Here is a 26,110-nt window from a genome sequence, read left to right as displayed (position 1 = left end):
TCAGACACACACACACGTGACACAGAGTCAGACACACACACACACAGTGACAGACACACACACACACACACACACACAGTGACAGACACACACACACAGTGACACAGAGTCAGACACACACACACACACGTGACACAGAGTCAGACACACACACACACACACACACACACACGTGACACAGAGTCAGACACACAGTGACACAGTCAGACATACACACACACAGTGACACAGAGTCAGACACACACACAGTGACACAGAGTCAGACACACACACACACACACACAGTGACACAGAGTCAGACACACACACACAGTGACACAGAGTCAGACACACACACACACACACAGTGACACAGAGTCAGACACACACACACACACACAGTGACACAGAGTCAGACACACACACACACACACAGTGACACAGAGTCAGACACACACAGAGTCAGACACACACAGAGTCAGACACACACAGAGTCAGACACACACAGAGTCAGACACACACACACAGTGACACAGAATCAGACACACACACACAGTGACACCGAGTCAGACACACACACACACGTGACACAGAGTCAGACACACACACACACAGTGACACACACACACACACACACACACACAGTGACAGACACACACACACAGTGACACAGAGTCAGACACACACACACACACACACACACAGTGACAGAGTCAGACACACACACACACAGTGACACAGAGTCAGACACACACACACACACGTGACACAGAGTCAGACACACACACACACACACACACACACACACACACACGTGACACAGAGTCAGACACACAGTGACACAGTCAGACACACACACACACAGTGACGCAGAGTCAGACACACACACACACAGTGACACAGTGACACAGAGTCAGACACACACACACACAGTGACACAGAGTCAGACACACACACACACACACAGTGACACAGAGTCAGACACACACACACACACACACACAGTGACACAGAGTCAGACACACACACACACACACACAGTGACACAGAGTCTGACACACACAGAGTCAGACACACACAGAGTCAGACACACACAGAGTCAGACACACACACACAGTGACACAGAATCACACACACACACACAGTGACACAGTCAGAGTCAGACACACACAGTGACACAGAGTCAGACACACACACACACAGTGACAGACACACACACACACACACACACACAGTGACAGACACACACACACAGTGACACAGAGTCAGACACACACACACAGTGACAGAGTCCGACACACACACACGTGACACAGAGTCAGACACACACACACACAAGTGACACAGAGTCAGACACACACACACACACACACACACACACACACACACACGTGACACAGAGTCAGACACACAGTGACACAGTCAGACACACACACACACAGTGACACAGAGTCAGACACACACACACACAGTGACACAGAGTCAGACACACACACACACAGTGACACAGAGTCAGACACACACACACACACACACACACAGTGACACAGAGTCAGACACACACACACACACACACAGTGACACAGAGTCAGACACACACACACACACAGTGACACAGAGTCAGACACACACACACACACAGTGACACAGAGTCAGACACACACACACACAGTGACACAGAGTCAGACACACACACACACACACACACACAGTGACACAGAGTCAGACACACACACAGTGACACAGAGTCAGACACACACACAGTGACACAGAGTCAGACACACACACAGTGACACAGAGTCACACACACACACACACACACACACACAGTGACAGAGTCAGACACACACACACACACAGTGACACAGAGTCAGACACACACACACACACAGTGACACAGAGTCAGACACACACACAGTGACACAGAGTCAGACACACACACACACACACACAGTGACACAGAGTCAGACACACACACAGTGACACAGAGTCAGACACACACACAGTGACACAGAGTCAGACACAGAGTCAGACACACACACACACAGTGACACAGAGTCAGACACACACACACACACACACACACACAGTGACACAGAGTCAGACACACACACACACACAGTGACACAGAGTCAGACACACACACACACAGTGACACAGAGTCAGACACACACAGAGTCAGACACACACACAGTGACACAGAGTCAGACAAACACACACACAGTGACAGAGTCAGACACACACACACACAGTGACAGAGTCAGACACACACACACACAGTGACACAGACAGACACACACACACACAGTGACACAGCAGACACAGTCAGACACAGAGTCACACACACACACAGTGACACAGAGTCAGACACACACACACAGTGACACAGAGTCAGACACACACACACACAGTGACACAGAGTCAGACACACACACACACAGTGACACAGAGTCAGACACACACACACACACAGTGACACAGAGTCAGACACACACACACAGTGACACAGAGTCAGACACACACACACACACAGTGACACAGAGTCAGACACACACACACACAGTGACACAGAGTCAGACACACAGTGACACAGAGTCACACACACACACACACACACACAGTGACACAGAGTCAGACACACACACACACACAGTGACACAGAGTCACACACACACACACACACAGTGACACAGAGTCAGACACACACACACACACACAGTGACACAGAGTCAGACACACACACAGTGACACAGAGTCAGACACACACACACACACAGTGACACAGAGTCAGACACACACACACACACAGTGACACAGAGTCAGACACACACACACACACACAGTGACACAGAGTCAGACACACACACAGTGACACAGAGTCAGACACACACACACACACACACACAGTGACACAGAGTCAGACACACACACACACAGTGACACAGAGTCAGACACACAGTGACACAGAGTCACACACACACACACACACACAGTGACAGAGTCAGACACACACACACACACAGTGACACAGAGTCAGACACACACACACACACAGTGACACAGAGTCAGACACACACAGAGTCACACACACACAGAGTCAGACACAGAGTCAGACACAGAGTCAGACACAGAGTCAGACACACACACACAGTGACACAGAGTCAGACACACACACACACAGTGACACAGAGTCAGACACACACACACACAAGTGACAGAGTCAGAAACACACACACACACACACACAGTGACACAGTGACAGACACACACACACAAACAGTGACACAGAGTCAGACACACACACACACACACACAGTGACACAGAGTCAGACACACACACACACACAGTCACACACACACACACACACACAGTGACACAGAGTCAGACACACACACACACACAGTGACACAGAGTCAGACACACACACACAGTGACACAGAGTCAGACACACACACACACACACACACAGTGACACAGAGTCAGACACACACACAGTGACACAGAGTCAGACACACACACACAGTGACACAGAGTCAGACACACACACACAGTGACACAGTCAGACACACACACACAGTGACACAGTCAGACACACACACAGTGACACAGAGTCAGACCCCCACACACACACACAGTGACACACACACAGTGACACACACACAGTGACACACACACAGTGACACACACACAGTGACACACACACAGTGACACACACACAGTGACACACACACACACACACAGTGACACAGAGTCAGACACACACACACACACACACACAGTGACACAGAGTCAGACACACACACACACAGTGACACAGAGTCAGACACACACACACACACAGTGACACAGAGTCAGACACACACACACACACACAGTGACACAGAGTCAGACACACACACACACACACAGTGACACAGAGTCAGACACACACACACAGTGACACAGAGTCAGACACACACACACAGTGACACAGAGTCAGACACACACACACAGTGACACAGAGTCAGACCCACACACACAGTGACACAGAGTCAGACCCCCACACACACACACAGTGACACACACACAGTGACACACACACAGTGACACACACACAGTGACACAGAGTCAGACCCACACACACACACACACACAGTGACACAGAGTCAGACACACACACACACACACAGTGACACAGAGTCAGACCCACACACAGTGACACACAGTCAGAGACACACACACACACAGTGACACAGAGTCAGACCCACACACAGTGACACACAGTCAGAGACACACACACACAGTCAGAGACACACACACACAGTCAGAGACACACACACACAGTCAGAGACACACACACACACAGTCAGAGACACACACACACACACAGTCAGAGACACACACACACACAGTCAGAGACACACACACACACAGTCAGAGACACACACACAGTCAGAGACACACACACACACAGTCAGAGACACACACACACACAGTCAGAGACACACACACACACAGTCAGAGACACACACACACACAGTCAGAGACACACACAGTCAGTCAGAGACACACACAGTCAGTCAGAGACACACAGGGAAAACCTACTCATGGCCTGGTCCAGGTTCATGTTGTTGCTCTTCAGAGCCTCCTCAGCAGGATCCCTCTAACACAATGACAACATGAGACACCAAATCAGTGACAACCTCAACTATACAACACTGACTTCATGCCTGATACAGTTGAAGTCGAAAGTTTACATACACTCAATTAGTATTTGGTAGCATTGCCTTTAAATTGTTTAACCTGGGTCAAACGTTTTGTGTAGCCTTCCACAAGCTTCCCACATTAAGTTGGGTGAATTTTGGCCCATTCCTCCTGACAGAGCTGGTGTAACAGTCAGGTTTGTAGGCCTCCTTGCTCGCACACACTTTTTCAGTTCTGCCCTGTGCTTTGTGATGGCCATTCCAATACCTTGACTTTGTTGTCCTTAAGCCATTTTGCCACAACTTTGGAAGTATGCTTGGGGTCATTGTCCATTTGGAAGACCCATTTGCGACCACTAACTTCCTGACTGATGTCTTGAGATGTTGCTTCAATATATCCATGTCATTTTCCTCCCTCATGATGCCATCTATTTTATGAAGTGCACCAGTCCCTCCTGCAGCAAAGCACCCCCACAACATGATGCTGCCACCCCCGTGCTTCACAGTTGGGATGGTTTCTTCAGCTTGCAAACCTCCCCCTTTTTCTCCAAACATAAAGATGGTCATTATAGCCAAACAGTTCTAGTTTGTTTCATCAGATCAGAGGACATTTCTCCAAAAAGTACAATCTTTGTCCCCATGTGCAGTTGCAAACCGTAGTCTGGCTTTTTTATGGTGGTTTTGGAGCAGTGGTTTCTTCCTTGCTGAGCTGCCTTTCAGATTATGTCGATGTTGGACTCGTTTTACTGTGGATATAGATACTTCTGTACCCGTTTCCTCCAGCATCTTCACAAGGTTCTTTGCTGTTGTTCTGGGATTGATTTGCACTTTTCGTACCAAAGTACATTCATCTCTAGGAGACAGAACGCGTCTCCTTCCTGAGCGGTATGATGGCTGCATACTCTCATGGTGTTTATACTTGCGTACTATTGTTTGTACAGATGAACGTGGTACCTTCAGGCGTTTGGAAATTGCTGCCAAGGATGAACCAGACTTTTTTTCTGAGGTCTTGGCCGATTTCTTTTGATTTTCCCATGATGTCAAGCAAAGAGGCACTGAGTTTGAAGGTAGGCCTAAATCCACAGGTACACCTCCAAATGATGCCAATTAGCATATCAGAAGCTTCTAAAGCCATGACATCATTTTCTGGAAATTTTACAAGCTGTCAGGCACAGTCAACTTAGTGTTTGTAAACTTTGACTGACTGGAAAGTGAATTATAAGTGAAATAACCTGTCTGTAAACAATTGTTGGAAAAATGACTTGTGTCATGTACAAACTTGATGTCCTAACCGACTTGCCAGAACTCTAGTTTGTTAACAATACAGTTGAAGTGGTTGAAAAACGAGTTTTACTGACTCCAACCTAAGTGTATGTAAACCTCCGACTTCAACTGTACATGCGTTTAAAAACATGGATTCTGAAACAATTTCAAATAATGTGCTTGACTGAACTTGCCTGGCTTAATGGACAAAATAATCACAAAACTGTAACCCCCCCTCCAGGAGGCTGGAGAAAAAGTAATTGAAATATATAAAATAGTAGGAAACCAGGTCTGATTCTGACATTGCAAAATGTATCACATTCATACCGGGAAACCCATGTCAGTGAGCTGCTTGATGAGACGGTTCATGATCCAGGCTTCGTCTGGCTGGTTGCCCATCTTGCCCTTGGGCGGGCCCTTCTTGGGTGGCTGGCCCCACGAGTTACAGGAGGAGTTGTTCTCCTGGGAGGCGGGGCTGTTCCACACGTCTCCGGCATCAGCATCCCATTGGCCAGAAGACATGCCCATCTCCTCCTCCCTCCCGCCTCCCCAACCGTCTTGCATAGATTTGAGGGCTGGAAGAGGAGCAGTGCAGGGTAAATGTGAATGTTGTAAAGTTAAATACTAATTCAAAATGATTTAGTAAGTGCCTTCTTGTAATATAGCTAGTTCACTGAAATCTGACACCTGACTACAGTGCCAAACAATAGTTTCAAACTAACCTCAGTATCTATGATTCTGCTGAACCAATATACTGCAGTCTGGAGTAGCACGTTGACAAGCAAGAATTTAACTGTACCATGTGCATGGGACCAATACACTTTGATTTGAGTTTTGACCGCTTGCAAAGATCAAGGGCAACCCCTTTGCGTGCAATTGGCAATGCAACCACTTGGTGCCAGTATTGTCACACAAGTCCCTTCATTTATTGCTTGCCTTCTTGTATAACAATTATTTAAAAAGCACAAACAAGTACTGCCAAATTGATCAAAGCATGCAACCAGGGAAACCTCTAGTGAGAATGTTATTCAAGACATCTAGAAAAGCAAATCTTTAACAGAAACTTTCAGATGCATACAAACACAATAGGGTTTTATTTTTGTTGTTGTTTACTGATAAGATGAGTGTTGACCATGTTCGTACACCAACGGCATGTGGTCCTAACCTGGCTTGCAGGGTGCAGGTCCAGAGGGTCCGTTGTTTCCCCTCCTGTAGGGTCCATTGGGCTCGTGCCCCCCATCGCCCCAGCCTCCAGGAACACCAGGGGGTTTGCCCCAGGCAGAGGTGCCGTTGTCCACTGCAGGAGAGGGGCCAGCGGGCTCCCCCCACGCCGGCTCTGGCTTGGGCTGCTGGACACTGGGCAGCTCCCCCCAGCCTGGGAGAGGACATATTTATAATGTATGCTTTAAAGTTGTGTGTGCAACACAATTGCAAGTATGTTCACTTACAAGACCAGCAAACAGTGATCTGACATATTGTTAGCAATTGCAGTCTGGCAGTCTAGTTTTACTGCCAACTAACTGGTTCCATTACTGATGAAAATGGAACCATAAAACTACTGAGGAACACTGTGTGCGAGCTTCCATTCATTCACTTGCTCTACACCCCGTTTTACTCTCAATCCTCTGGCTTTTCCTCGTAAAACAGTGAGCCAAGTTGTTACATGTTAATCAGAGGCAGTATCGTTATGTACCAAATGGCACCCTATTCTTTATATAGTGCACTACTTTTGACCAAGGCCCATAGGGCTCTGGCCAAAAGTAGTGCACTATATAGGGAATAGGATGCCATTTTGGAAGTAAGTGTCGGTTGACACAGTGCCATGATTGCTGCTCTATATAGTCAGAGGGCTTTTAGGCTCTGACAGAAAAGTCTGGCCAGGAGAGAGAGAGAGGAAGGAAGGCAGAGAAGGGGGGGGGGAGAGAGAGGAAGGAAGGCAGAGAAGGGGGGGGAGAGAGAGAGAGGAAGGAAGGCAGAGAAGGGGGGAGAGAGAGAGAGGAAGGAAGGCAGAGAAGGGGGGAGAGAGAGAGAGGAAGGAAGGCAGAGAAGGGGGGGGGAGAGAGAGAGAGGAAGGAAGGCAGAGAAGGGGGGAGAGAGAGAGAGGAAGGAAGGCAGAGAGGGGAGGGAGAGAGGAAGGAAGGCAGAGAGGGGAGAGAGAGAGGAAGGAAGGCAGAGAGGGGAGAGAGAGAGGAAGGAAGGCAGAGAGGGGAGAGAGAGAGGAAGGAAGGCAGAGAGGGGAGAGAGAGAGAGGAAGGAAGGCAGAGAGGGGAGAGAGAGAGAGGAAGGAAGGCAGAGAGGGGAGAGAGAGAGAGGAAGGAAGGCAGAGAGGGGAGGGAGAGAGAGGAAGGAAGGCAGAGAGGGGAGGGAGAGAGAGGAAGGAAGGCAGAGAGGGGAGGGAGAGAGAGGAAGGAAGGCAGAGAGGGGGAGGGAGAGAGAGGAAGGAAGGCAGAGAGGGGAGGGAGAGAGAGAGGAAGGAAGGCAGAGAGGGGGGAGAGAGAGGAAGGAAGGCAGAGGGGGGAGAGAGAGAGGAAGGAAGGCAGAGGGGGAGAGAGAGGAAGGAAGGCAGAGGGGGAGAGAGAGAGGAAGGAAGGCAGAGGGGGAGAGAGAGAGGAAGGAAGGCAGAGGGGGGAGAGAGAGAGGAAGGAAGGCAGAGGGGGGAGAGAGAGAGGAAGGAAGGCAGAGAGGGGAGGGAGAGAGAGGAAGGAAGGCAGAGAGGGGAGAGAGAGAGAGGAAGGAAGGCAGAGAGGGGAGAGAGAGAGAGGAAGGAAGGCAGAGAGGGGAGAGAGAGAGAGGAAGGAAGGCAGGGAGAGAGAGAGGAAGGAAGGCAGGGAGGGAGGAAGGAAGACAGGGAGGAAGGAAGGCAGAGAAGGCAGGGAGGAAGGAAGGCAGAGAAGGCAGGGAGGAAGGAAGGCAGAGAGGAAGGAAGGCAGAGAGGGGAGAGAGAGAGAGGAAGGAAGGCAGGGAGAGAGAGAGGAAGGAAGGCAGGGAGGGAGGAAGGAAGACAGGGAGGAAGGAAGGCAGAGAAGGCAGGGAGGAAGGAAGGCAGAGAGGAAGGAAGGCAGAGAAGGCAGGGAGGAAGGAAGGCAGAGAAGGCAGGGAGGAAGGAAGGCAGAGAAGGCAGGGAGGAAGGAAGGCAGGGAGAGAGGGAGGAAGGAAGGCAGAGAAGGCAGGGAGGGAGGAAGGAAGGCAGAGAAGGCAGGGAGAGAGGAAGGAAGGCAGGGAGAGAGGAAGGAAGGAAGGCAGAGAAGGCAGGGAGAGAGGAAGGAAGGAAGGCAGAGGAGGGAGGGAGAGAGGAAGGAAGGCAGAGGAGGGAGGGAGAGAGGAAGGAAGGCAGAGAAGGGAGGAAGAGAGGAAGGAAGGCAGAAAAGGGAGGAAGGAAGGAAAGGGAGAGAGAGAGGAAGGAAAGGGAGGAAGGAAGGCAGAGAAGGCAGGGAGGAAGGAAGGCAGGGAGAGAGGGAGGAAGGAAGGCAGAGAAGGCAGGGAGAGCGGGAGGAAGGAAGGCAGGGAGAGCGGGAGGAAGGCAGGCAGAGAAGGCAGGGAGAGAGAGAGAGGAAGGCAGAGAGGGGAGGGAGAGAGGAAGGAAGGCAGAGAGGGGAGGGAGAGAGGAAGGAAGGCAGAGAGGGGAGGGAGAGAGGAAGGAAGGCAGAGAGGGGAGGGAGAGAGGAAGGAAGGCAGAGAGGGGAGGGAGAGAGGAAGGAAGGCAGAGAGGGGAGAGAGAGAGAGGAAGGAAGGCAGAGAGGGGAGAGAGAGAGAGGAAGGAAGGCAGAGAGGGAGAGAGAGAGAGGAAGGAAGGCAGAGAGGGAGAGAGAGAGAGGAAGGAAGGCAGAGAGGGAGAGAGAGAGAGGAAGGAAGGCAGAGAGGGGGGAGAGAGAGAGAGGAAGGAAGGCAGAGAGGGGAGGGAGAGAGAGGAAGGAAGGCAGAGAGGGGAGGGGAGAGAGAGGAAGGAAGGCAGAGAGGGGAGGGAGAGAGAGGAAGGAAGGCAGAGAGGGGAGGGAGAGAGAGGAAGGAAGGCAGAGAGGGGAGGGAGAGAGAGAGGAAGGAAGGCAGAGGGGGAGAGAGAGAGGAAGGAATGCAGAGGGGGGAGAGAGAGAGGAAGGAAGGCAGAGGGGGGAGAGAGAGAGGAAGGAAGGCAGAGGGGGGAGAGAGAGAGGAAGGAAGGCAGAGGGGGAGAGAGAGAGGAAGGAAGGCAGAGGGGGAGAGAGAGAGGAAGGAAGGCAGAGGGGGGAGAGAGAGAGGAAGGAAGGCAGAGGGGGAGAGAGAGAGGAAGGAAGGCAGAGGGGGAGAGAGAGAGGAAGGAAGGCAGAGGGGGAGAGAGAGGAAGGAAGGCAGAGAGGGAGGGAGAGAGAGGAAGGAAGGCAGAGAGGGGAGAGAGAGAGAGGAAGGAAGGCAGAGAGGGGAGGGAGAGAGAGGAAGGAAGGCACAGAGGGGGAGAGAGAGAGAGGAAGGAAGGCAGGGAGAGAGAGAGGAAGGAAGGAAGGCAGAGAAGGGGGAGAGAGAGAGAGAGGAAGGCAGAGAGGGGAGGGAGAGAGGAAGGAAGGCAGAGAGGGGAGGGAGAGAGGAAGGAAGGCAGAGAGGGGAGGGAGAGAGGAAGGAAGGCAGAGAGGGGAGGGAGAGAGGAAGGAAGGCAGAGAGGGGAGGGAGAGAGGAAGGAAGGCAGAGAGGGGAGGGAGAGAGGAAGGAAGGCAGAGAGGGGGAGGGAGAGAGGAAGGAAGGCAGAGAGGGGAGGGAGAGAGGAAGGTAGAGAGGGGAGGGAGAGAGGAAGGAAGGCAGAGAGGGGAGGGAGAGAGGAAGGAAGGCAGAGAGGGAGGGAGAGAGGAAGGAAGGCAGAGAGGGGAGGGAGAGAGGAAGGAAGGCAGAGAGGGAGAGAGAGAGAGGAAGGAAGGCAGAGAGGGGAGAGAGAGAGAGGAAGGAAGGCAGAGAGGGGAGAGAGAGAGAGGAAGGAAGGCAGAGAGGGGGGAGAGAGAGAGGAAGGAAGGCAGAGAGGGGAGAGAGAGAGAGGAAGGAAGGCAGAGAGGGGGAGAGAGAGGAAGGAAGGCAGAGAGGGGGAGAGAGAGAGAGGAAGGAAGGCAGAGAGGGGAGGGAGAGAGAGGAAGGAAGGCAGAGAGGGGAGGGAGAGAGAGGAAGGAAGGCAGAGAGGGGAGGGAGAGAGAGGAAGGAAGGCAGAGAGGGGAGGGAGAGAGGAAGGAAGGCAGAGAGGGGTGAGAGAGAGAGGAAGGAAGGCAGAGAGGGGAGAGAGAGAGAGGAAGGAAGGCAGAGAGGGGAGAGAGAGAGAGGAAGGAAGGCAGAGGGGAGAGAGAGAGAGGAAGGAAGGCAGAGAGGGGAGAGAGAGAGAGGAAGGAAGGCAGAGAGGGAGGGAGAGAGAGGAAGGAAGGCAGAGAGGGGAGGGAGAGAGAGGAAGGAAGGCAGAGAGGGGAGGGAGAGAGAGGAAGGAAGGCAGAGAGGGGGAGGGAGAGAGAGGAAGGAAGGCAGAGAGGGAGGGAGAGAGAGAGGAAGGAAGGCAGAGGGGGGAGAGAGAGAGGAAGGAAGGCAGAGGGGGAGAGAGAGAGGAAGGAAGGCAGAGGGGGGAGAGAGAGAGGAAGGAAGGCAGAGGGGGGAGAGAGAGAGGAAGGAAGGCAGAGGGGGGGAGAGAGAGGAAGGAAGGCAGAGGGGGAGAGAGAGAGGAAGGAAGGCAGAGGGGGGAGGAGAGAGGAAGGAAGGCAGAGGGGGAGAGAGAGAGGAAGGAAGGCAGAGGGGGGAGAGAGAGGAAGGAAGGCAGAGAGGGGAGGGAGAGAGAGGAAGGAAGGCAGAGAGGGGAGAGAGAGAGAGGAAGGAAGGCAGAGAGGGGAGGGAGAGAGAGGAAGGAAGGCAGAGAGGGGAGAGAGAGAGAGGAAGGAAGGCAGGGAGAGAGAGAGGAAGGAAGGAAGGCAGAGAAGGGGGAGAGAGAGAGAGAGGAAGGCAGAGAGGGAGGGAGAGAGGAAGGAAGGCAGAGAGGGGAGGGAGAGAGGAAGGAAGGCAGAGAGGGGAGGGAGAGAGGAAGGAAGGCAGAGAGGGGGGAGGGAGAGAGGAAGGAAGGCAGAGGGGGGGAGGGAGAGAGGAAGGAAGGCAGAGAGGGGAGGGAGAGAGGAAGGAAGGCAGAGAGAGGGGGAGGGAGAGAGGAAGGTAGAGAGGGGAGGGAGAGAGGAAGGAAGGCAGAGAGGGGAGGGAGAGAGGAAGGAAGGCAGAGAGGGGAGGGAGAGAGGAAGGAAGGCAGAGAGGGAGAGGGAGAGGAGAGGAAGGAAGGCAGAGAGGGGAGAGAGAGAGGAAGGAAGGCAGAGAGAGGAAGGAAGGCAGAGAGGGGAGAGAGAGAGAGGAAGGAAGGCAGAGAGGAGAGAGAGAGAGGAAGGAAGGCAGAGAGGGGGAGAGAGAGAGGAAGGAAGGCAGAGAGGGGAGAGAGAGAGAGGAAGGAAGGCAGAGGGGAGAGAGAGAGAGGAAGGAAGGCAGAGAGGGGAGAGAGAGAGAGGAAGGAAGGCAGAGAGGGGAGGGAGAGAGAGGAAGGAAGGCAGAGAGGGAGGGAGAGAGAGGAAGGAAGGCAGAGAGGGGGAGGGAGAGAGAGGAAGGAAGGCAGAGAGGGGAGGGAGAGAGAGGAAGGAAGGCAGAGAGGGGGGGGGAGAGAGAGAGGAAGGAAGGCAGAGGGGGGAGAGAGAGAGGAAGGAAGGCAGAGGGGGAGAGAGAGAGGAAGGAAGGCAGAGGGGGAGAGAGAGAGGAAGGAAGGCAGAGGGGGGAGAGAGAGGAAGGAAGGCAGAGGGGGAGAGAGAGAGGAAGGAAGGCAGAGGGGGAGAGAGAGAGGAAGGAAGGCAGAGGGGGGAGAGAGAGGAAGGAAGGCAGAGAGGGGAGGGAGAGAGAGGAAGGAAGGCAGAGAGGGGAGAGAGAGAGAGGAAGGAAGGCAGAGAGGGGAGGGAGAGAGAGGAAGGAAGGCAGAGAGGGGAGGGAGAGAGAGGAAGGAAGGCAGGGAGAGAGAGAGGAAGGAAGGCAGGGAGGGAGGAAGGAAGACAGGGAGGAAGGAAGGCAGAGAAGGCAGGGAGGAAGGAAGGCAGAGAGGAAGGAAGGCAGAGAAGGCAGGGAGGAAGGAAGGCAGAGAAGGCAGGGAGGAAGGAAGGCAGGGAGAGAGGGAGGAAGGAAGGCAGAGAAGGCAGGGAGGGAGGAAGGAAGGCAGAGAAGGCAGGGAGAGAGGAAGGAAGGAAGGCAGGGAGAGAGGAAGGAAGGAAGGCAGAGAAGGCAGGGAGAGAGGAAGGAAGGAAGGCAGAGAAGGCAGGGAGAGAGGAAGGAAGGCAGAGGAGGGAGGGAGAGAGGAAGGAAGGCAGAGAAGGGAGGAAGAGAGGAAGGAAGGCAGAAAAGAGAGGAAGTAAGGCAGAAAAGGGAGGAAGGAAGGCAGAAAAGGGAGGAAGGAAGGAAAGGGAGGAAGGAAGGAAAGGGAGGAAGGAAGGAAAGGGAGAGAGAGAGGAAGGAAAGGGAGAGAGAGAGGAAGGAAAGGGAGAGAGAGAGGAAGGAAGGCAGAGAAGGGAGGGAGAGCGGAAGGAAGGAAGGCAGAGAAGGGAGGGAGAGAGGAAGGAAGGCAGAAAAGGGAGGAAGGAAGGCAGAAAAGGGAGGAAGGAAGGCAGAAAAGGGAGGAAGGAAGGCAGAAAAGGGAGGAAGGAAGGCAGAAAAGGGAGGAAGGAAGGCAGAAAAGGGAGGAAGGAAGGCAGAAAAGGGAGAGAGAGAGGAAGGAAGGAAAGGGAGGGAGAGAGGAAGGAAAGGGAGGGAGAGAGGAAGGAAAGGGAGGGAGAGAGAGAGGAAGGAAGGCAGAGAGGAAGGAAGGCAGAGAGGGGAGGGAGAGAGAGAGGAAGGAAGGCAGAGAAGGGAGGGAGAGAGAGAGGAAGGAAGGCAGAGAAGGGAGGGAGAGCGAGAGGAAGGAAGGCAGAGAAGGGAGGGAGCGAGAGAGGAAGGAAGGCAGAAAAGGGAGGAAGGAAGGCAGAAAAGGGAGGAAGGAAGGCAGAAAAGGGAGGAAGGGAGGCAGAAAAGGGAGAGAGAGAGGAAGGAAGGAAAGGGAGGGAGAGAGAGGAAGGAAGGCAGAGAGGAAGGAAGGCAGAGAGGGGAGGGAGAGAGGAAGGAAGGCAGAGAAGGGAGGGAGAGAGAGAGGAAGGAAGGCAGAGAAGGCAGAAAAGGGAGGAAGGAAGGAAGGCAGAAAAGGGAGGAAGGAAGGCAGAAAAGGGAGAGAGAGAGGAAGGAAGGCAGAAAAGGGAGAGAGAGAGGAAGGAAGGCAGAAAAGGGAGGGAGAGAGAGAGGAAGGAAGGCAGAGAAGGGAGGGAGAGAGGAAGGAAGGCAGAGAAGGGAGGGAGAGAGAGAGGAAGGAAGGCAGAAAAGGGAGAGAGAGAGGAAGGAAGGCAGAAAAGGGAGAGAGAGAGGAAGGCAGAAAAGGGAGAGAGAGAGGAAGGCAGAAAAGGGAGAGAGAGAGGAAGGCAGAAAAGGGAGAGAGAGAGGAAGGCAGAAAAGGGAGAGAGAGAGGAAGGCAGAAAAGGGAGAGAGAGAGGAAGGCAGAAAAGGGAGAGAGAGTGGTAGGCAGAAAAGGGAGAGAGAGAGGAAGGCAGAAAAGGGAGAGAGAGAGGAAGGCAGAAAAGGGAGAGAGAGAGGAAGGCAGAAAAGGGAGAGAAGAAGGAAAGGGAGGGAGAGAGAGGAAGGAAAGGGAGGGAGAGAGGACGGAAAGGGAGGGAGAGAGGACGGAAAGGGAGGGAGAGAGAGGAAGGAAAGGGAGGGAGAGAGAGGAAGGAAAGGGAGGGAGAGAGAGGAAGGAAGGGAGGGAGAGAGAGGAAGGAAGGGAGAGAGAGAGGAAGGAAGGGAGAGAGAGAGGAAGGAAGGGAGGGAGAGAGGAAGGAAGGAAGGCAGAGAGGAAGGAAGGAAGGCAGAGAGGAAGGAAGGAAGGCAGAGAGGAAGGAAGGAAGGCAGAGAAGGGAGGGAGAGGGAGGAAGGCAGAGAAGGGAGGGAGAGAGGGAGGAAGGCAGAGAAGGTGAGGGAGAGAGGGAGGAAGTCAGAGAAGGTGAGGGAGAGAGGGAGGAAGTCAGAGAAGGTGAGGGAGAGAGGGAGGAAGTCAGAGAAGGTGAGGGAGAGAGGGAGGAAGGCAGAGAAGGTGAGGGAGAGAGGGAGGAAGGCAGAGAAGGTGAGGGAGAGAGGGAGGAAGGCAGAGAAGGGGAGGGAGAGAGGGAGGAAGGCAGAGAAGGGGAGGGAGAGAGGGAGGAAGGCAGAGAAGGGGAGGGAGAGGAAGGAAGGCAGAGAAGGGGGGAGAGTGGGAGGAAGGCAGAGAAGGGGGGAGAAAGGGAGGAAGGCAGAGAAGGGGGGAGAGAGGGAGGAAGGCAGAGAAGGGGGGAGAGAGGGAGGAAGGCAGAGAAGGGGAGGGAGAGAGGAAGGAAGCGAGAGAAGGGGAGTGAGAGAGGAAGGAAGCGAGAGAAGGGGAGGGAGAGAGGGAGGAAGGCAGAGAAGGGGAGGGAGAGAGGGAGGAAGGCAGAGAAGGGGGAGAGAGGGAGGAAGGCAGAGAAGGGGGGAGAGAGAGAGGAAGGCAGAGAAGGGGGGAGAGAGAGAGGAAGGCAGAGAAGGGGGGGACAGAGAGAGGAAGGCAGAGAAGGAGAGAGGAAGGAAGGCAGAGAAGGGGAGGGAGAGAGGAAGGAAGGCAGAGAAGGGGAGGGAGAGAGGAAGGCAGAGAAAGGGAGGGAGAGAGGAAGGCAGAGAAAGGGAGGGAGAGAGGAGGAGGACGGCAGCCATGACTGTTTAATTCCTGGCCCAATTCCCAGACCCTCTTGTCCGAGCTGGCTGAGTCTACTGAGGAGGACTGTAAGCAGGCAGTCTAGAGCAGTGTGTGCCAAGCCTGGCTGATCAGTTTCTGGTTACAGGGGTTGTACATAGAGTAACAGCAGGGGGCACTGGTCTCACTTATCCATAACCTTTTAGCAAGAACAGTGCCTTCCTGCCACAGTCAGCTTTCACTGAAGCTTTTGTCTTTGCAGTGGGGTGCCTTCAAAAGCCCTGGCATTGTGCATGTTCAATAATGCTGAGCGATTAGTGCTTTTTGAGGTCGTTTCGGTTTCGATTAAACACATTTTCAATTCCAATAATTGTACATTAAATGCACTACACATTATGTGGGTTAAATGCTGTAACACACAATAAAACAATAAATAAAAGTCCCATGATGGTAGTGACTGTCCATTACTGCTTATCACCTATTAACCTTCAGTCACATTACTTTACTCAAATATCTCACTTGTTGTGTATATTAAATGTGTTTTATTTGATGACTATTGTTTCATTCCAAGTCATCATCTCATCTCTATAGAGCTGCTGCCTGTATTGTCTGACAAAAATCACTATTTTAGTAGTTCTTCAAAGTGAATAAGGCACGACTGCTGAATACCAACTATCAACCATTTCGATCATGCACTTTCAGGTAGAGAACTGCTATGCAACTTGCTCTCTATCACACATTCTTCTGTCTCTTATGTAGCAGGTGGCAGGTGTAAAAGAAACAGACCGGACAAGTAGGCACCCAATGGATTATGATCACTGTAGGTAATTACCAAACTCCCTCCCACGTCGCACAGCTCGGGCTTCGTCTGTTCCATATCTAAAGAAACTGCGCTGTGTGTGCATTGAGCTCACAGAAAACCCCCAAACAAAATGGAATTTAAATCATTGAACCATGTCGCTCAATTAGTTGCTTAAAAACGATTAATAAAACATTTCGGTTAATCGCACTGCACTAATATTCAATGACAAAATATATACTTGAACGTTGGATATATCCTTAGACATACGGCATAAGTCTGTCACTTGCAGTCTTTCCAGTATAGGTTAATCACAGGGCTAATGCCACAATACATTACAGCGGTGCATAATAACCAGTTTTACAGACATTTCAGACAGTGAATGGGGTCAGTTTCTTACCTGGGTTGGCCATAGGTGGTCTGCCCTGGGGTCCTCCGCCCTGGTGCGGGGCGGCGGTGTTGGCGGATCCATTGTTGTTGCCGTGGTGCTGGCTGTGTGGCGGGGGCTGTCCGTGGTGCAGGTGGTGGTGGTTCATGTGGTGGTGATTGTTGTTGCTAGGGGGGACGTTGGAGTGGTTGTTGTGGCTGTTGTTGACGGTCAAGCCTCCGCTACTCTTGCTGGTCGGCGGCTGGGTGGGGTTGTTCCCTTGGTTACCGTTACCTCCAGTGGGGTTGTTGCGGTCCCACATATTCACGGTCTTGTTGTAGGCGCTGGGGTCTCCCCATGTGGACGTGCCGTCATCGATCTCCATCTTGCGGCGGATGGAGGGAGGAGAGGGTTCCTCCCAGCCAGTGGGCTCCATCGCTGGGTCGGGTTTGGCTCCGGAGCTCCCCGGGCCCCAGCCGGGGTTGGAACTCTGCCTTACAGACGCAGGGCCGCCCCAGGACCCCATGCTGCCTCCTCCTGGTCCACCTCCTCCACTATTGCAGTTGGGGCTTTCCTGGGGCTTGGAGCCCCATCCTGGTGCCGGGCCGCTGGGGCTTTCCTGGGGCTTGGAGCCCCATCCTGGTGCAGGGCCGCTGGGGCTTTCTTGGGGCTTGGAGCCCCATCCTGGTGCAGGGCCGCTGGGGCTTTCCTGGGGCTTGGAGCCCCATCCTGGTGCTGGGCCGCTGGGGCTTTCCTGGGGCTTGGAGCCCCATCCTGGTGCTGGGCCACTGGGGCTTTCCTGGGGCTTGGAGCCCCATCCTGGTGCTGGGCCACTGGGGCTTTCCTGGGGCTTGGAACCCCATCCCGGTGCTGGGCCACTGGGATGCTGGTTCTGGGTCTCCCCCCAGCCACCAACAGCAGGGGCAGGCTTCGCCCCCCAGCCGCCCCCATTTCCTCCACCCCCTCTGGGGCTGTCCTTCCACCCTCCTCCTCGTCCATTTCCTCCTTCTCCTTCCCACATGTGGCTGGAGGACCCATTCTTCTTCACCTCGGCCGGTTCTCTCCACTCTCCGCCGTTGGAGCCGTTGGATCCATTGGAGCCATTGCTGCCACTTCCGTGGCCGGAGACCCAGCCGTGGGAGGAGGACTTGGGCCCCTCTCCCCAGCTCTGGGTTTGGTTCTGCTGGGTCTTGGCTGGCCCGTCGTCCCAGGTAGGGGAGGACTTCTCCTCAGGGACACCCCAGGATTGACCTCCACTCTTTGGGCCATTGTTTGTGGTATTGGGGCCTTGGGCCATGGGGTCCCCCCAGCCACTGACGGAACCGTTGGGGGCCTTGTTGACAGGCTGCTCCCCCCAGCTTGAGGGTGGAGGGCCTCCCCAGCCTGAAGGGCCCTCACTCTTGCCTCCGGGGCCCCCTGAGCCTGGCCTCTGAGATGGTCCCAGGCTGGGGTTGGCTCCCCCGTTCCGGGGGTCTGGTGGGGATCCAGAAGAGGGGCTGTTGGAGCCCCTCCATGTGTCCCCTCCACCGCCTCCCCTCATCTCGCTGGTCTTCCTATCGTTGGCGGCACGCTGCTCCTCCATCTCCCAGGAGGTGTGCTGGCGGACGGGCGTCTGGCCCCAGCCTGTGTTGCAGAGCACACGGGGGTCCAGGTCCTGCCGAGGCAGGGGAGGGGGACCTCCGTCCTCGCTGCCAGTCTGATCCCTGCGATGGATGTGCCCCTCGCTGCCACCGCTCCCGCTACCCTCACTAGCCGGGGCCGGGGTTGGCTGGCCCCAGGAGCTCACCTGCTGGTCCTGGGCTGGGCCATCTGAGGAATCCCAGCCTCCTTTGGCCTCGCCTCCACCACTGGAGGGTTTCCCCCAGTCTCCTCCCCAGCCTCCTTCTCCACTGCCACTCCCGCCTCCTCCGCTGCCAGAGTGGCCCCAGCCGGACATGCCTCCGGAGGGTGCCGAGTCCCAGCCTGAGTTCTTGGAGGAGGAGTTAGCGGATGTCTTGGTGTCTTCGTTGCCCCAGACTGAGCTCCCTGCGTCTCCGTTGAGCTGGGAGGACTCAGTAGGGGACTGGCCTCCCCAGCCGGGCAGCCCGTGGATGGGGCTGAGGGGCTGCTTAGTGTGGTGGCTGTTTTGTCCGTCAGTGTTAAGGTTGGGGTGTTCCATGCTGCTGAAAGACACATTCTTATTGGAGGACGGGGCATCAGGGCTCATCATGCCTCCCCAGGTGCTGCTGCTGTTGTTCTCGTCCCCTCCCAGGCTCCCATTGCCCAGGATACCATTGGGTGGTAGTGAGGCGGGGTTCGGGCCACCTCCAGCCCCCTCTTGCCCCAGCACGGGCCAGGCCGAGGGGTTGGCGTTGGGGTTCAGGTTCAGGCTAAAGCTGGGCTGGGAGTTCCAGCTGGGTGCTCCTCCACTCCGGCCCAGGTTGGGCCCAAGGCCGTCGGGTTTGGCTCCCTCAGTGGGGCCCATGGGGATGGGGCCTGGTCCGGAGCCCCAGCCCCTGCTGCCGATGGCTCCAACTCCTTGTCCACCGCTAGGCTGCATCATGCTAGCTACGTTAGCTTTGAGAGAGGAGGGGTAGTGGGCCTGCTGGCTAGTAGCCCCCGCGGCCATGCTCATGTTGCTGCTGGTCTCTGGGTTCGTACAGTCAGCGGCTGTGGCACATTCTGGAGGATTCGCTGGTCGGCTGACGCTGCTGCGGCTGATGGAGGGCCAGGCCTCGGTGTCGCTCCCGTCGATCACTTGATCCCAGCTACTACTGGTGGTGGTGCTGCTGCGGTCGGTGGCTGGTGGTAAGGCTCCCCAGTGGGGATTCTCATGCTGGGCACCAGGACCACTCTGGAAGGGCAGGTCTGGAGGAGAAAAAGAGAGAAAGATGTATTTATTTAACCAAGAGAAAACATTTGAGAGCGAGAGAGACAAAGAAACAGAGAGAACATCATGTAATAAACTCCCTCAGCTCCTGGAGGAAGTCATTGTACTGTATCTCCTTGGTTGGTTAAATTGTTACCATCCGACTTGGCAGCAGTGAGAGGAGAGCAACGGTCACGCTCTCCTGGTCTGTTCTCCAGTCATATGCCTGCCATAATCAGAATGTACAGCAGACCATGCCCCATATCCTATTAGCTATGGCATATCCATATATTCCTGCTTTGGTGCAGTCAGATGTGGAGTGACTGGGTGAGAGATAGAAGCCCTCCCTCTCCTACTTTCACTCCCACTTCCTTCCTCTATGTGAGTGGGTGAAATGGAACCCTCCCTCCCACCTGCTCTCTCCCTCTCCCTCCTTCCCTCCCTACTCTCTCCCCCTGAACTGAGAGGCCCATTAGTCTCCGCTAGCTGTGGCCGTGAAGGGAAGCCCAAGTGGAAAGCTGCTCATTTATTGAAATGAAACCAAGATGGCTCCTCATCTATCACTCCCAATGCTCCAGCAGGTCCCCACAATGCACTACCAGGTCGGGGCTGCTAGACACAGCTACACTCCGACACTGTGGAGACTGCAGAGTACGCACATTAAAACTCTGCCGTCTTCAATTCTATATTTCTTTCCTTCACACACACTGAAAAAACTAAGAAAATAAATCATAAAACAGCATAATAACCAGAACACAAAAAAATGTTCCTATTAATATATGTCCTCACACCAGAAGAGGGAGAAAAACAAGATATACACTACATTTCAAAAGTTTGGGCCACTTAGACACATTTTTTGTTTCTCGTCAGTCTATTCTTGTTCTGAGAAATGAAGGCTATTCCATGTGAGAAATTGCCAAGAAATCTCGTACAACGCTGTATACTACTCCCTTCACAGAACAGCGCAAAATGCCTCTAACAGGAATAGAAAGAGGAGTCGGAGGCCCCGGTGCACAACTGAGTAAGAGGACAAGTACATTAGAGTGACTAGTTTGAGAAACAGACGCCTCACAAGTCCTCAACTGGCAGCTTCATTAAATAGTACCCGCAAAACACCTTTCTCAACGTCAACAGTGAAGAGGCGACTCCGCAATGCTGGCCTTCTAAAGCAGAGCTGCAAAGAAAAAGCTATATCTCAGACTGGCCAATAAAAAGAAAAGATTAAGATGGGCAAAATAACACAAACACTGGACAGAGGAACTCTGCTTAGAAGGCCAGCATCCCGGAGTCACTTCTTCACTGTTCACATTGAGACTGGTGAGTGGAATAGCCCACAAATGCTGATGCTGCAGATACTCAACTCATCTAAAGGCCAGTTTTATTGCTTCTTTAAATCAGAACAGTTTTCAGGTGTGCAAACATTATTGCAAAAAGGGTTTTCTAATGATCAATTAGCCTTTTAAAATGATAAACTTGGATTCGCTAACACAACGTGCCATTGGAACACAGGCGTGATGGTTGTTGATAAACGTAGATATTCCATAAAAATCTTTAAAAAATCTGACGTTTCCAGCTACAATAGCCGTTTACAACATTAACAATGTCTACACTGTATTTCTGATCAATTTGATGTTATTTTAAATGGTCAATTTTTTGTTGTTGCTTTTCTTTCAAAAACAAGGACATTTCTAAGTGAACCCAAACTTTTGAACGGTAGTGTAAGTCGAGCCCACACTGTGCAACATAGCCTCAGCCTACAGACACACAACACCCTCACTATTACAATTGAGAGAAACCAGTCCCGGTAACAACTAATAATAGGCTCATTTCGTGCCATGAGGCCGCAATGAATCAATGAGAGGCAGCTAATCAATGGCCTTATTAATGATGCTGGAGAGGGGGGGAGGTGGTATTGATCCACCAACCACCATGCAAAGCAAACCACTAAACTGGTCTTATCTACAGAGAGGACCTAAGAACACTGCTGTTCCCACTCGCCTTCATTACTTGAGAGCAGGGTCGGGGGCCAATTTTCATTTCAATCGAGTAAATTCAGACTGCCGAGAAATGAGACTGACCTCAATCCTGCTTATGTTATGAAACATTATGCACATTGTTGAAGGCTGTACTATAATCTATTTGTTTTTGTAATACACAAATCCAATAAGCTCATCAATTGTCATATCAAAAAGAAAGGTAATCCCATTGCTAGCTATGTTATCTATGACACAAAAGCATTCTCAATGTCAAAGTTGTCTTAGACATTTAGAAAACGTATAGCCCCCGGCTTTCCTTTGACGCGTCACAGAATGTTTTATTAATATGTGCGTGTGTGAAACAGTTGGGTAGGCCGTATTTGGTCATCACCTCGTTTCAAATAGAGATTCTTACCTTCTATTAGCTCGCTATTGGAGTCTATCAGATCGTTCTGTGATTTGCATAATTGCCTGGAGTTTATCCATCACAGATAAAGCTATGGTCAACACAATCCTGTCAAATAGTGGGGGGACTAGCTTCCGTTTGAGACACACTGACTGACAGATATGTGGTTAGGCTTAAGATACTGCGCAACACGCCTCCGAGTCCCTCCAAATGCAATTTTCCCCTCAACATACTTATCTCCTCTTCTCAGACTGCCTTATCACAAAGAGTCGTCAGTGTGTGTGTGTGTGTGTGTGTGTGTGTGTAGAAAGGCACAGACACACACACTGTAGGCTATATAGCTCTACGCATGCACACACAACCTGCAATCAGCTCTACACTTCCTAGAAAGTGTAACCACAGAGGTACCACAAAATTCCCATCTCCAATCCTAACTTCCAGCAAAAGATTTCCCATTAAAAGTTTCTCCTACTACATTTTTGGTGAGAGAAAAAACAAGTGAGCAGGCTGTTCCGTTCCACCCTCAAAACTGCACAAATAGAAAACATCTGGGGCATCTAGGGTCAAGCTGAGCTGCCCGTCCAAGACGCATCATCCCACAATGCAGTGATGGACCAGCGTGCATTAGGCTGAGTGATCTTTATGTAAGCACATCATGGATCCTTATGCAAGTACCCTATATGCTCTGTTCAAAAGTAGTGCACTATAAAAAGGGTATAGGGTGCCATTTGGGACAACTTTTCTATAGCGTTGTTCACTTACGAACACATATCGCCATACCACATTGATCATAACTCTCCATTGTTACTCACTGGGACTATTTAATACATCTTAAACCCACAACAGAACCACAAACACCATCACTTCCTCATGGCCTTCGAAAAAACAAATGCATCAAAGTCAGTACACATAACAGTTCATGTCAGTGGCCAGCGCCCACAACAACCAAAGAGGTTTTGCATGATTTGCATATTTTAGGAGTCGTTCCAACAGAGAGCCCTGTGTGGGTGTGGGAGAAAGTCAGTGTCTTCAGCAGGCTTTTGCTTTAGTAGGTTTGGCACCGTTTAGCTAACCGCTAACCTAACATAGAAAAGCTCATTGTGAGTGTTGCCGTCAGCAAAACAAAGTCAATCTACATACCTGCAAGGCTGCTAGGTTTTTGTTTATATGTGAGAGGAAGGAGAGAGAGAGAGGACGACAGCACCAGTGGTTCTGACGCAGACTAGCGTCACCCCCCCTCCCCCCCTCTCTCTGGGTCTCTTCAAGCCCGCCGAGCAGCAAGGAACGCCATTTTATCAGGCAGACCTGAAACTCAGCCAAGAGCTCAGAGGCTGCTGCCTGCAGCAAGAACGTCCCGCTCTGCCCTCTGCTTTCTCCCTTTCATTTAGTCGCTCCCCCGCTCGCTCCCACACACACATTCTCTCTGAAGGGGCATAAAAATAGGTTGCATGATAAATCAGTCATACACTACACAGAAAAGCGTGCAGCTCAGCCCTATTTTACCCCGTCACGGACAACTCTACGAGCGAAACAAAATAAAAACCCTGGAGTGGAGTGGTGAGAGAGAGAGAGAGAGAGAGAGAGAGAGAGAGAGAGAGAGAGAGAGATAAAAGAGCTGACGGCAGCTGTAAAGAAGGGGGTCAGAGGTAGAGCGGAAAAATACCTGAAGAGAGGTGGTGCTGCTGCAACACCATGCTGTGAGGCGCTACGCAGAGCGGGGAGACGCAGCAGCCATCGCCATCCTCCGCCATTCAATATGTCTGCTACTGCTCGCTGCAAAGCGCCGCAACTGCTTACTTGACATGATGCCAAGAAATTGAGGCTGGCTGCGTAGTGTGTGCGTGTGAGTCACTGTGTGTTTGTGTGCGTGTGTGTCACGTCTCTTAGGTCTACTCAACCTTGCCCACTCTTTTCCTTACAACTCTGTACGACCTTATTTCTGGTAGGCATTCCAATAGAGAAGTCTTCCTGCTTCGGGGGGAAAAAGGTGTGTGCGTGTGAGAAACGGGGGACAATAACAAAACAACAAGGGAAAAAAGGGGGACAATTCTATTCAGTCTCTGCTGCTTCCATTCTGGTCCCAATTAGGAGGGCAGTGGGTACGATTGTGTACGCTGAATGAATAGCGGCATCAGAAATCAAAACAAAGGGGCTTCTATTCTTTGGCTCTGCTGCGGCTCCCTGGCACCAAAGATGCAGTGCGTTGAGAGCACGCACACACTACATCTGCATCAACGAACACACTTCACATACCAGCTCAGCTTCCTATCGTAGAGCACTAGTCTACTACTCGGAATAAGACAAGGCGGCAGTGATGCTAGTAGCCCTGCCGGGGAAACAACTACAGGGAGATCAGGCTGCTGCTGATAATGAGGATGCTGCTAGCAGGCAGCTCACATGGGGAACACGGGCAGGTAGCCAGAGGTTAGACACCGCCTTTCTCTCCCTATGAAAGCCAGGGTGACAGGGAGAGGGGGAGGGGTTGACAGTGGCAAAGGAAGAGAGAGCGAGAGCGAGTGTGTATGAAGAGAAAGAAAGACACGGTGCACCAAAAAGGATAAAGTGCCTGTGGCCAACATCATGAGCAATAGCGTAGCCTTGGAGCTAGCTGTGAAATGCAGCAGAGAGCCATACGAATGGGGCCGAACCGGACGCCATTATTCTCCCATTCATTCAACACCGCCAATCCACCACATTATCTCCAGCCAAACCTCACGGTGACGCACCACAAGCAGTAAACGCACCATTTAATCCCCTTTGTCCTCAAAATAGACCATCTTTCCCCTTTCAGGAACTTCTGAGTTCCGGTCTCCGGGATCAAAAGATTCTGGTTAGTTTTTCAGAAATGGAGAGACAGAGAGAGAAAAGGAGTGAGAGTGGGCACAGGAGGGTTTAAAACCGGAGGAGAGGTAGTTTCCTCTTGGTTCCCTGGCAGAGTCTGGGCTAATGAGGCCACTAGGGGCTGGAGGGGAGAGCGAGCGAGAGGGGAGAGCGAGCGAGAGAGAGGGCTAGCATTCTCTCTAGCCTCGTCTGGCTCGAGAACAGCATGTGCTTCAGCCAACTCCATTGACTAGTGCAGTCATTGTCATGCATATACCTCTAAACATTGTTCACGTGGCCCTGACAACAATGATCAAAGGAATCGCCTTACAGCTAAACCACATCAGGCAGTGATCACTGATGGGAATACCTGGCTGAACAGTCATCAATGGGACGTGTTATGGATTGGTCTTTATCCGCAGACAAAACAATAGCGTCTGGAACTGGAATCAAAAAACAAATATGCCACCTCATCCAGGCGTTTGAAGACAAAGCCGAGGGCCAAATGAGAAGGGCGGCAGGGCCAATGCGTGTTAACAACATCGAGCTAACAGTATGCCTTCTGGCCACATGCTATGTCACCCGGGGGCTTAGGAGACAGAGAGCCATGAATGAACCAGCTGTTGTAGACCACTGAGTGCGTTTCCCACAGCACGGCTTGCATCTCAGACCCCCACTGTAGCACCTGCTATGCTACTAGACGAAGGACAGACAGGCTAGGCTGCTGCACTCACTGAGTTGTAATGCCATCAGCTGTTGTATTGGAGAGAGTGGGGGGGGGGGGTGTTAAGATTGTGTCTCAAGACATTGTGGTGTGGAGGTTGGGTTGTGTCTAAAGAGGACCACCATGGAAATAGAAATAGGCCTACGACTTATGTGTTTGTGTCCATTTAGATTTTTAATGCATTGCTGTTCTTGCACTCGAGTCATGTGCATTTTAAAATGGTCAGACAAAAGTATTCATTATTGAATTGTTTGATTGTGTGTATAGCCAGCTGAGCCTGTGGGCAGACAGATGAGAGGATGTAACTGGATCAAGGCAGTGACTGACTCCTGTAGTACAGCCACAGCAGGCCTCTGGGGCGGGAAGCGCCTGTGTCCCCTCTGAAACATGACGACAACACCAGCAGGGAGGTCAAAGGGAAGCTGACCCCAAAGACAGAGCTCATCTACATACACAGTCTCTCACATTCAGCCTGGGGACAAATTAGATTGGCCCATGTTTGCATGAATTTTGTACCA

The 26,110-nt window shown here is 52.5% G+C and overlaps 1 protein-coding gene across 4 annotated transcripts in view; it reads right to left on the bottom strand.

Annotated features, from left to right (window-relative positions):
* The window catches only part of LOC135537594 (trinucleotide repeat-containing gene 6C protein-like), an 86,247-nt gene that overhangs the window by 27,906 nt on the left and 32,231 nt on the right, over window positions 1-26,110 (bottom strand). For 2 of the 4 annotated variants that reach the window (XM_064963729.1, XM_064963734.1), the window contains exons 5-8: window positions 16,852-19,665; window positions 7,091-7,300; window positions 6,253-6,500; window positions 4,565-4,622 (exon numbers count right to left, since the gene is read on the bottom strand). In XM_064963729.1, coding sequence (XP_064819801.1) covers window positions 4,565-4,622; window positions 6,253-6,500; window positions 7,091-7,300; window positions 16,852-19,665 — 3,330 coding nt within the window. Of the gene's footprint in view, window positions 1-4,564; window positions 4,623-6,252; window positions 6,501-7,090; window positions 7,301-16,851; window positions 19,666-23,188; window positions 23,271-23,711; window positions 23,816-26,110 lie in introns of those variants that run through there. The other 2 variants (XM_064963735.1, XM_064963736.1) reach the window with 2 other exon arrangements.

Source organism: Oncorhynchus masou, chromosome 5, assembly GCF_036934945.1.
Source record: "Oncorhynchus masou masou isolate Uvic2021 chromosome 5, UVic_Omas_1.1, whole genome shotgun sequence".
Taxonomy (NCBI): domain Eukaryota; kingdom Metazoa; phylum Chordata; class Actinopteri; order Salmoniformes; family Salmonidae; genus Oncorhynchus; species Oncorhynchus masou.
Note: the sequence above shows the minus strand (reverse complement) of the source record. Positions and strands in the feature narration are given on the sequence as shown.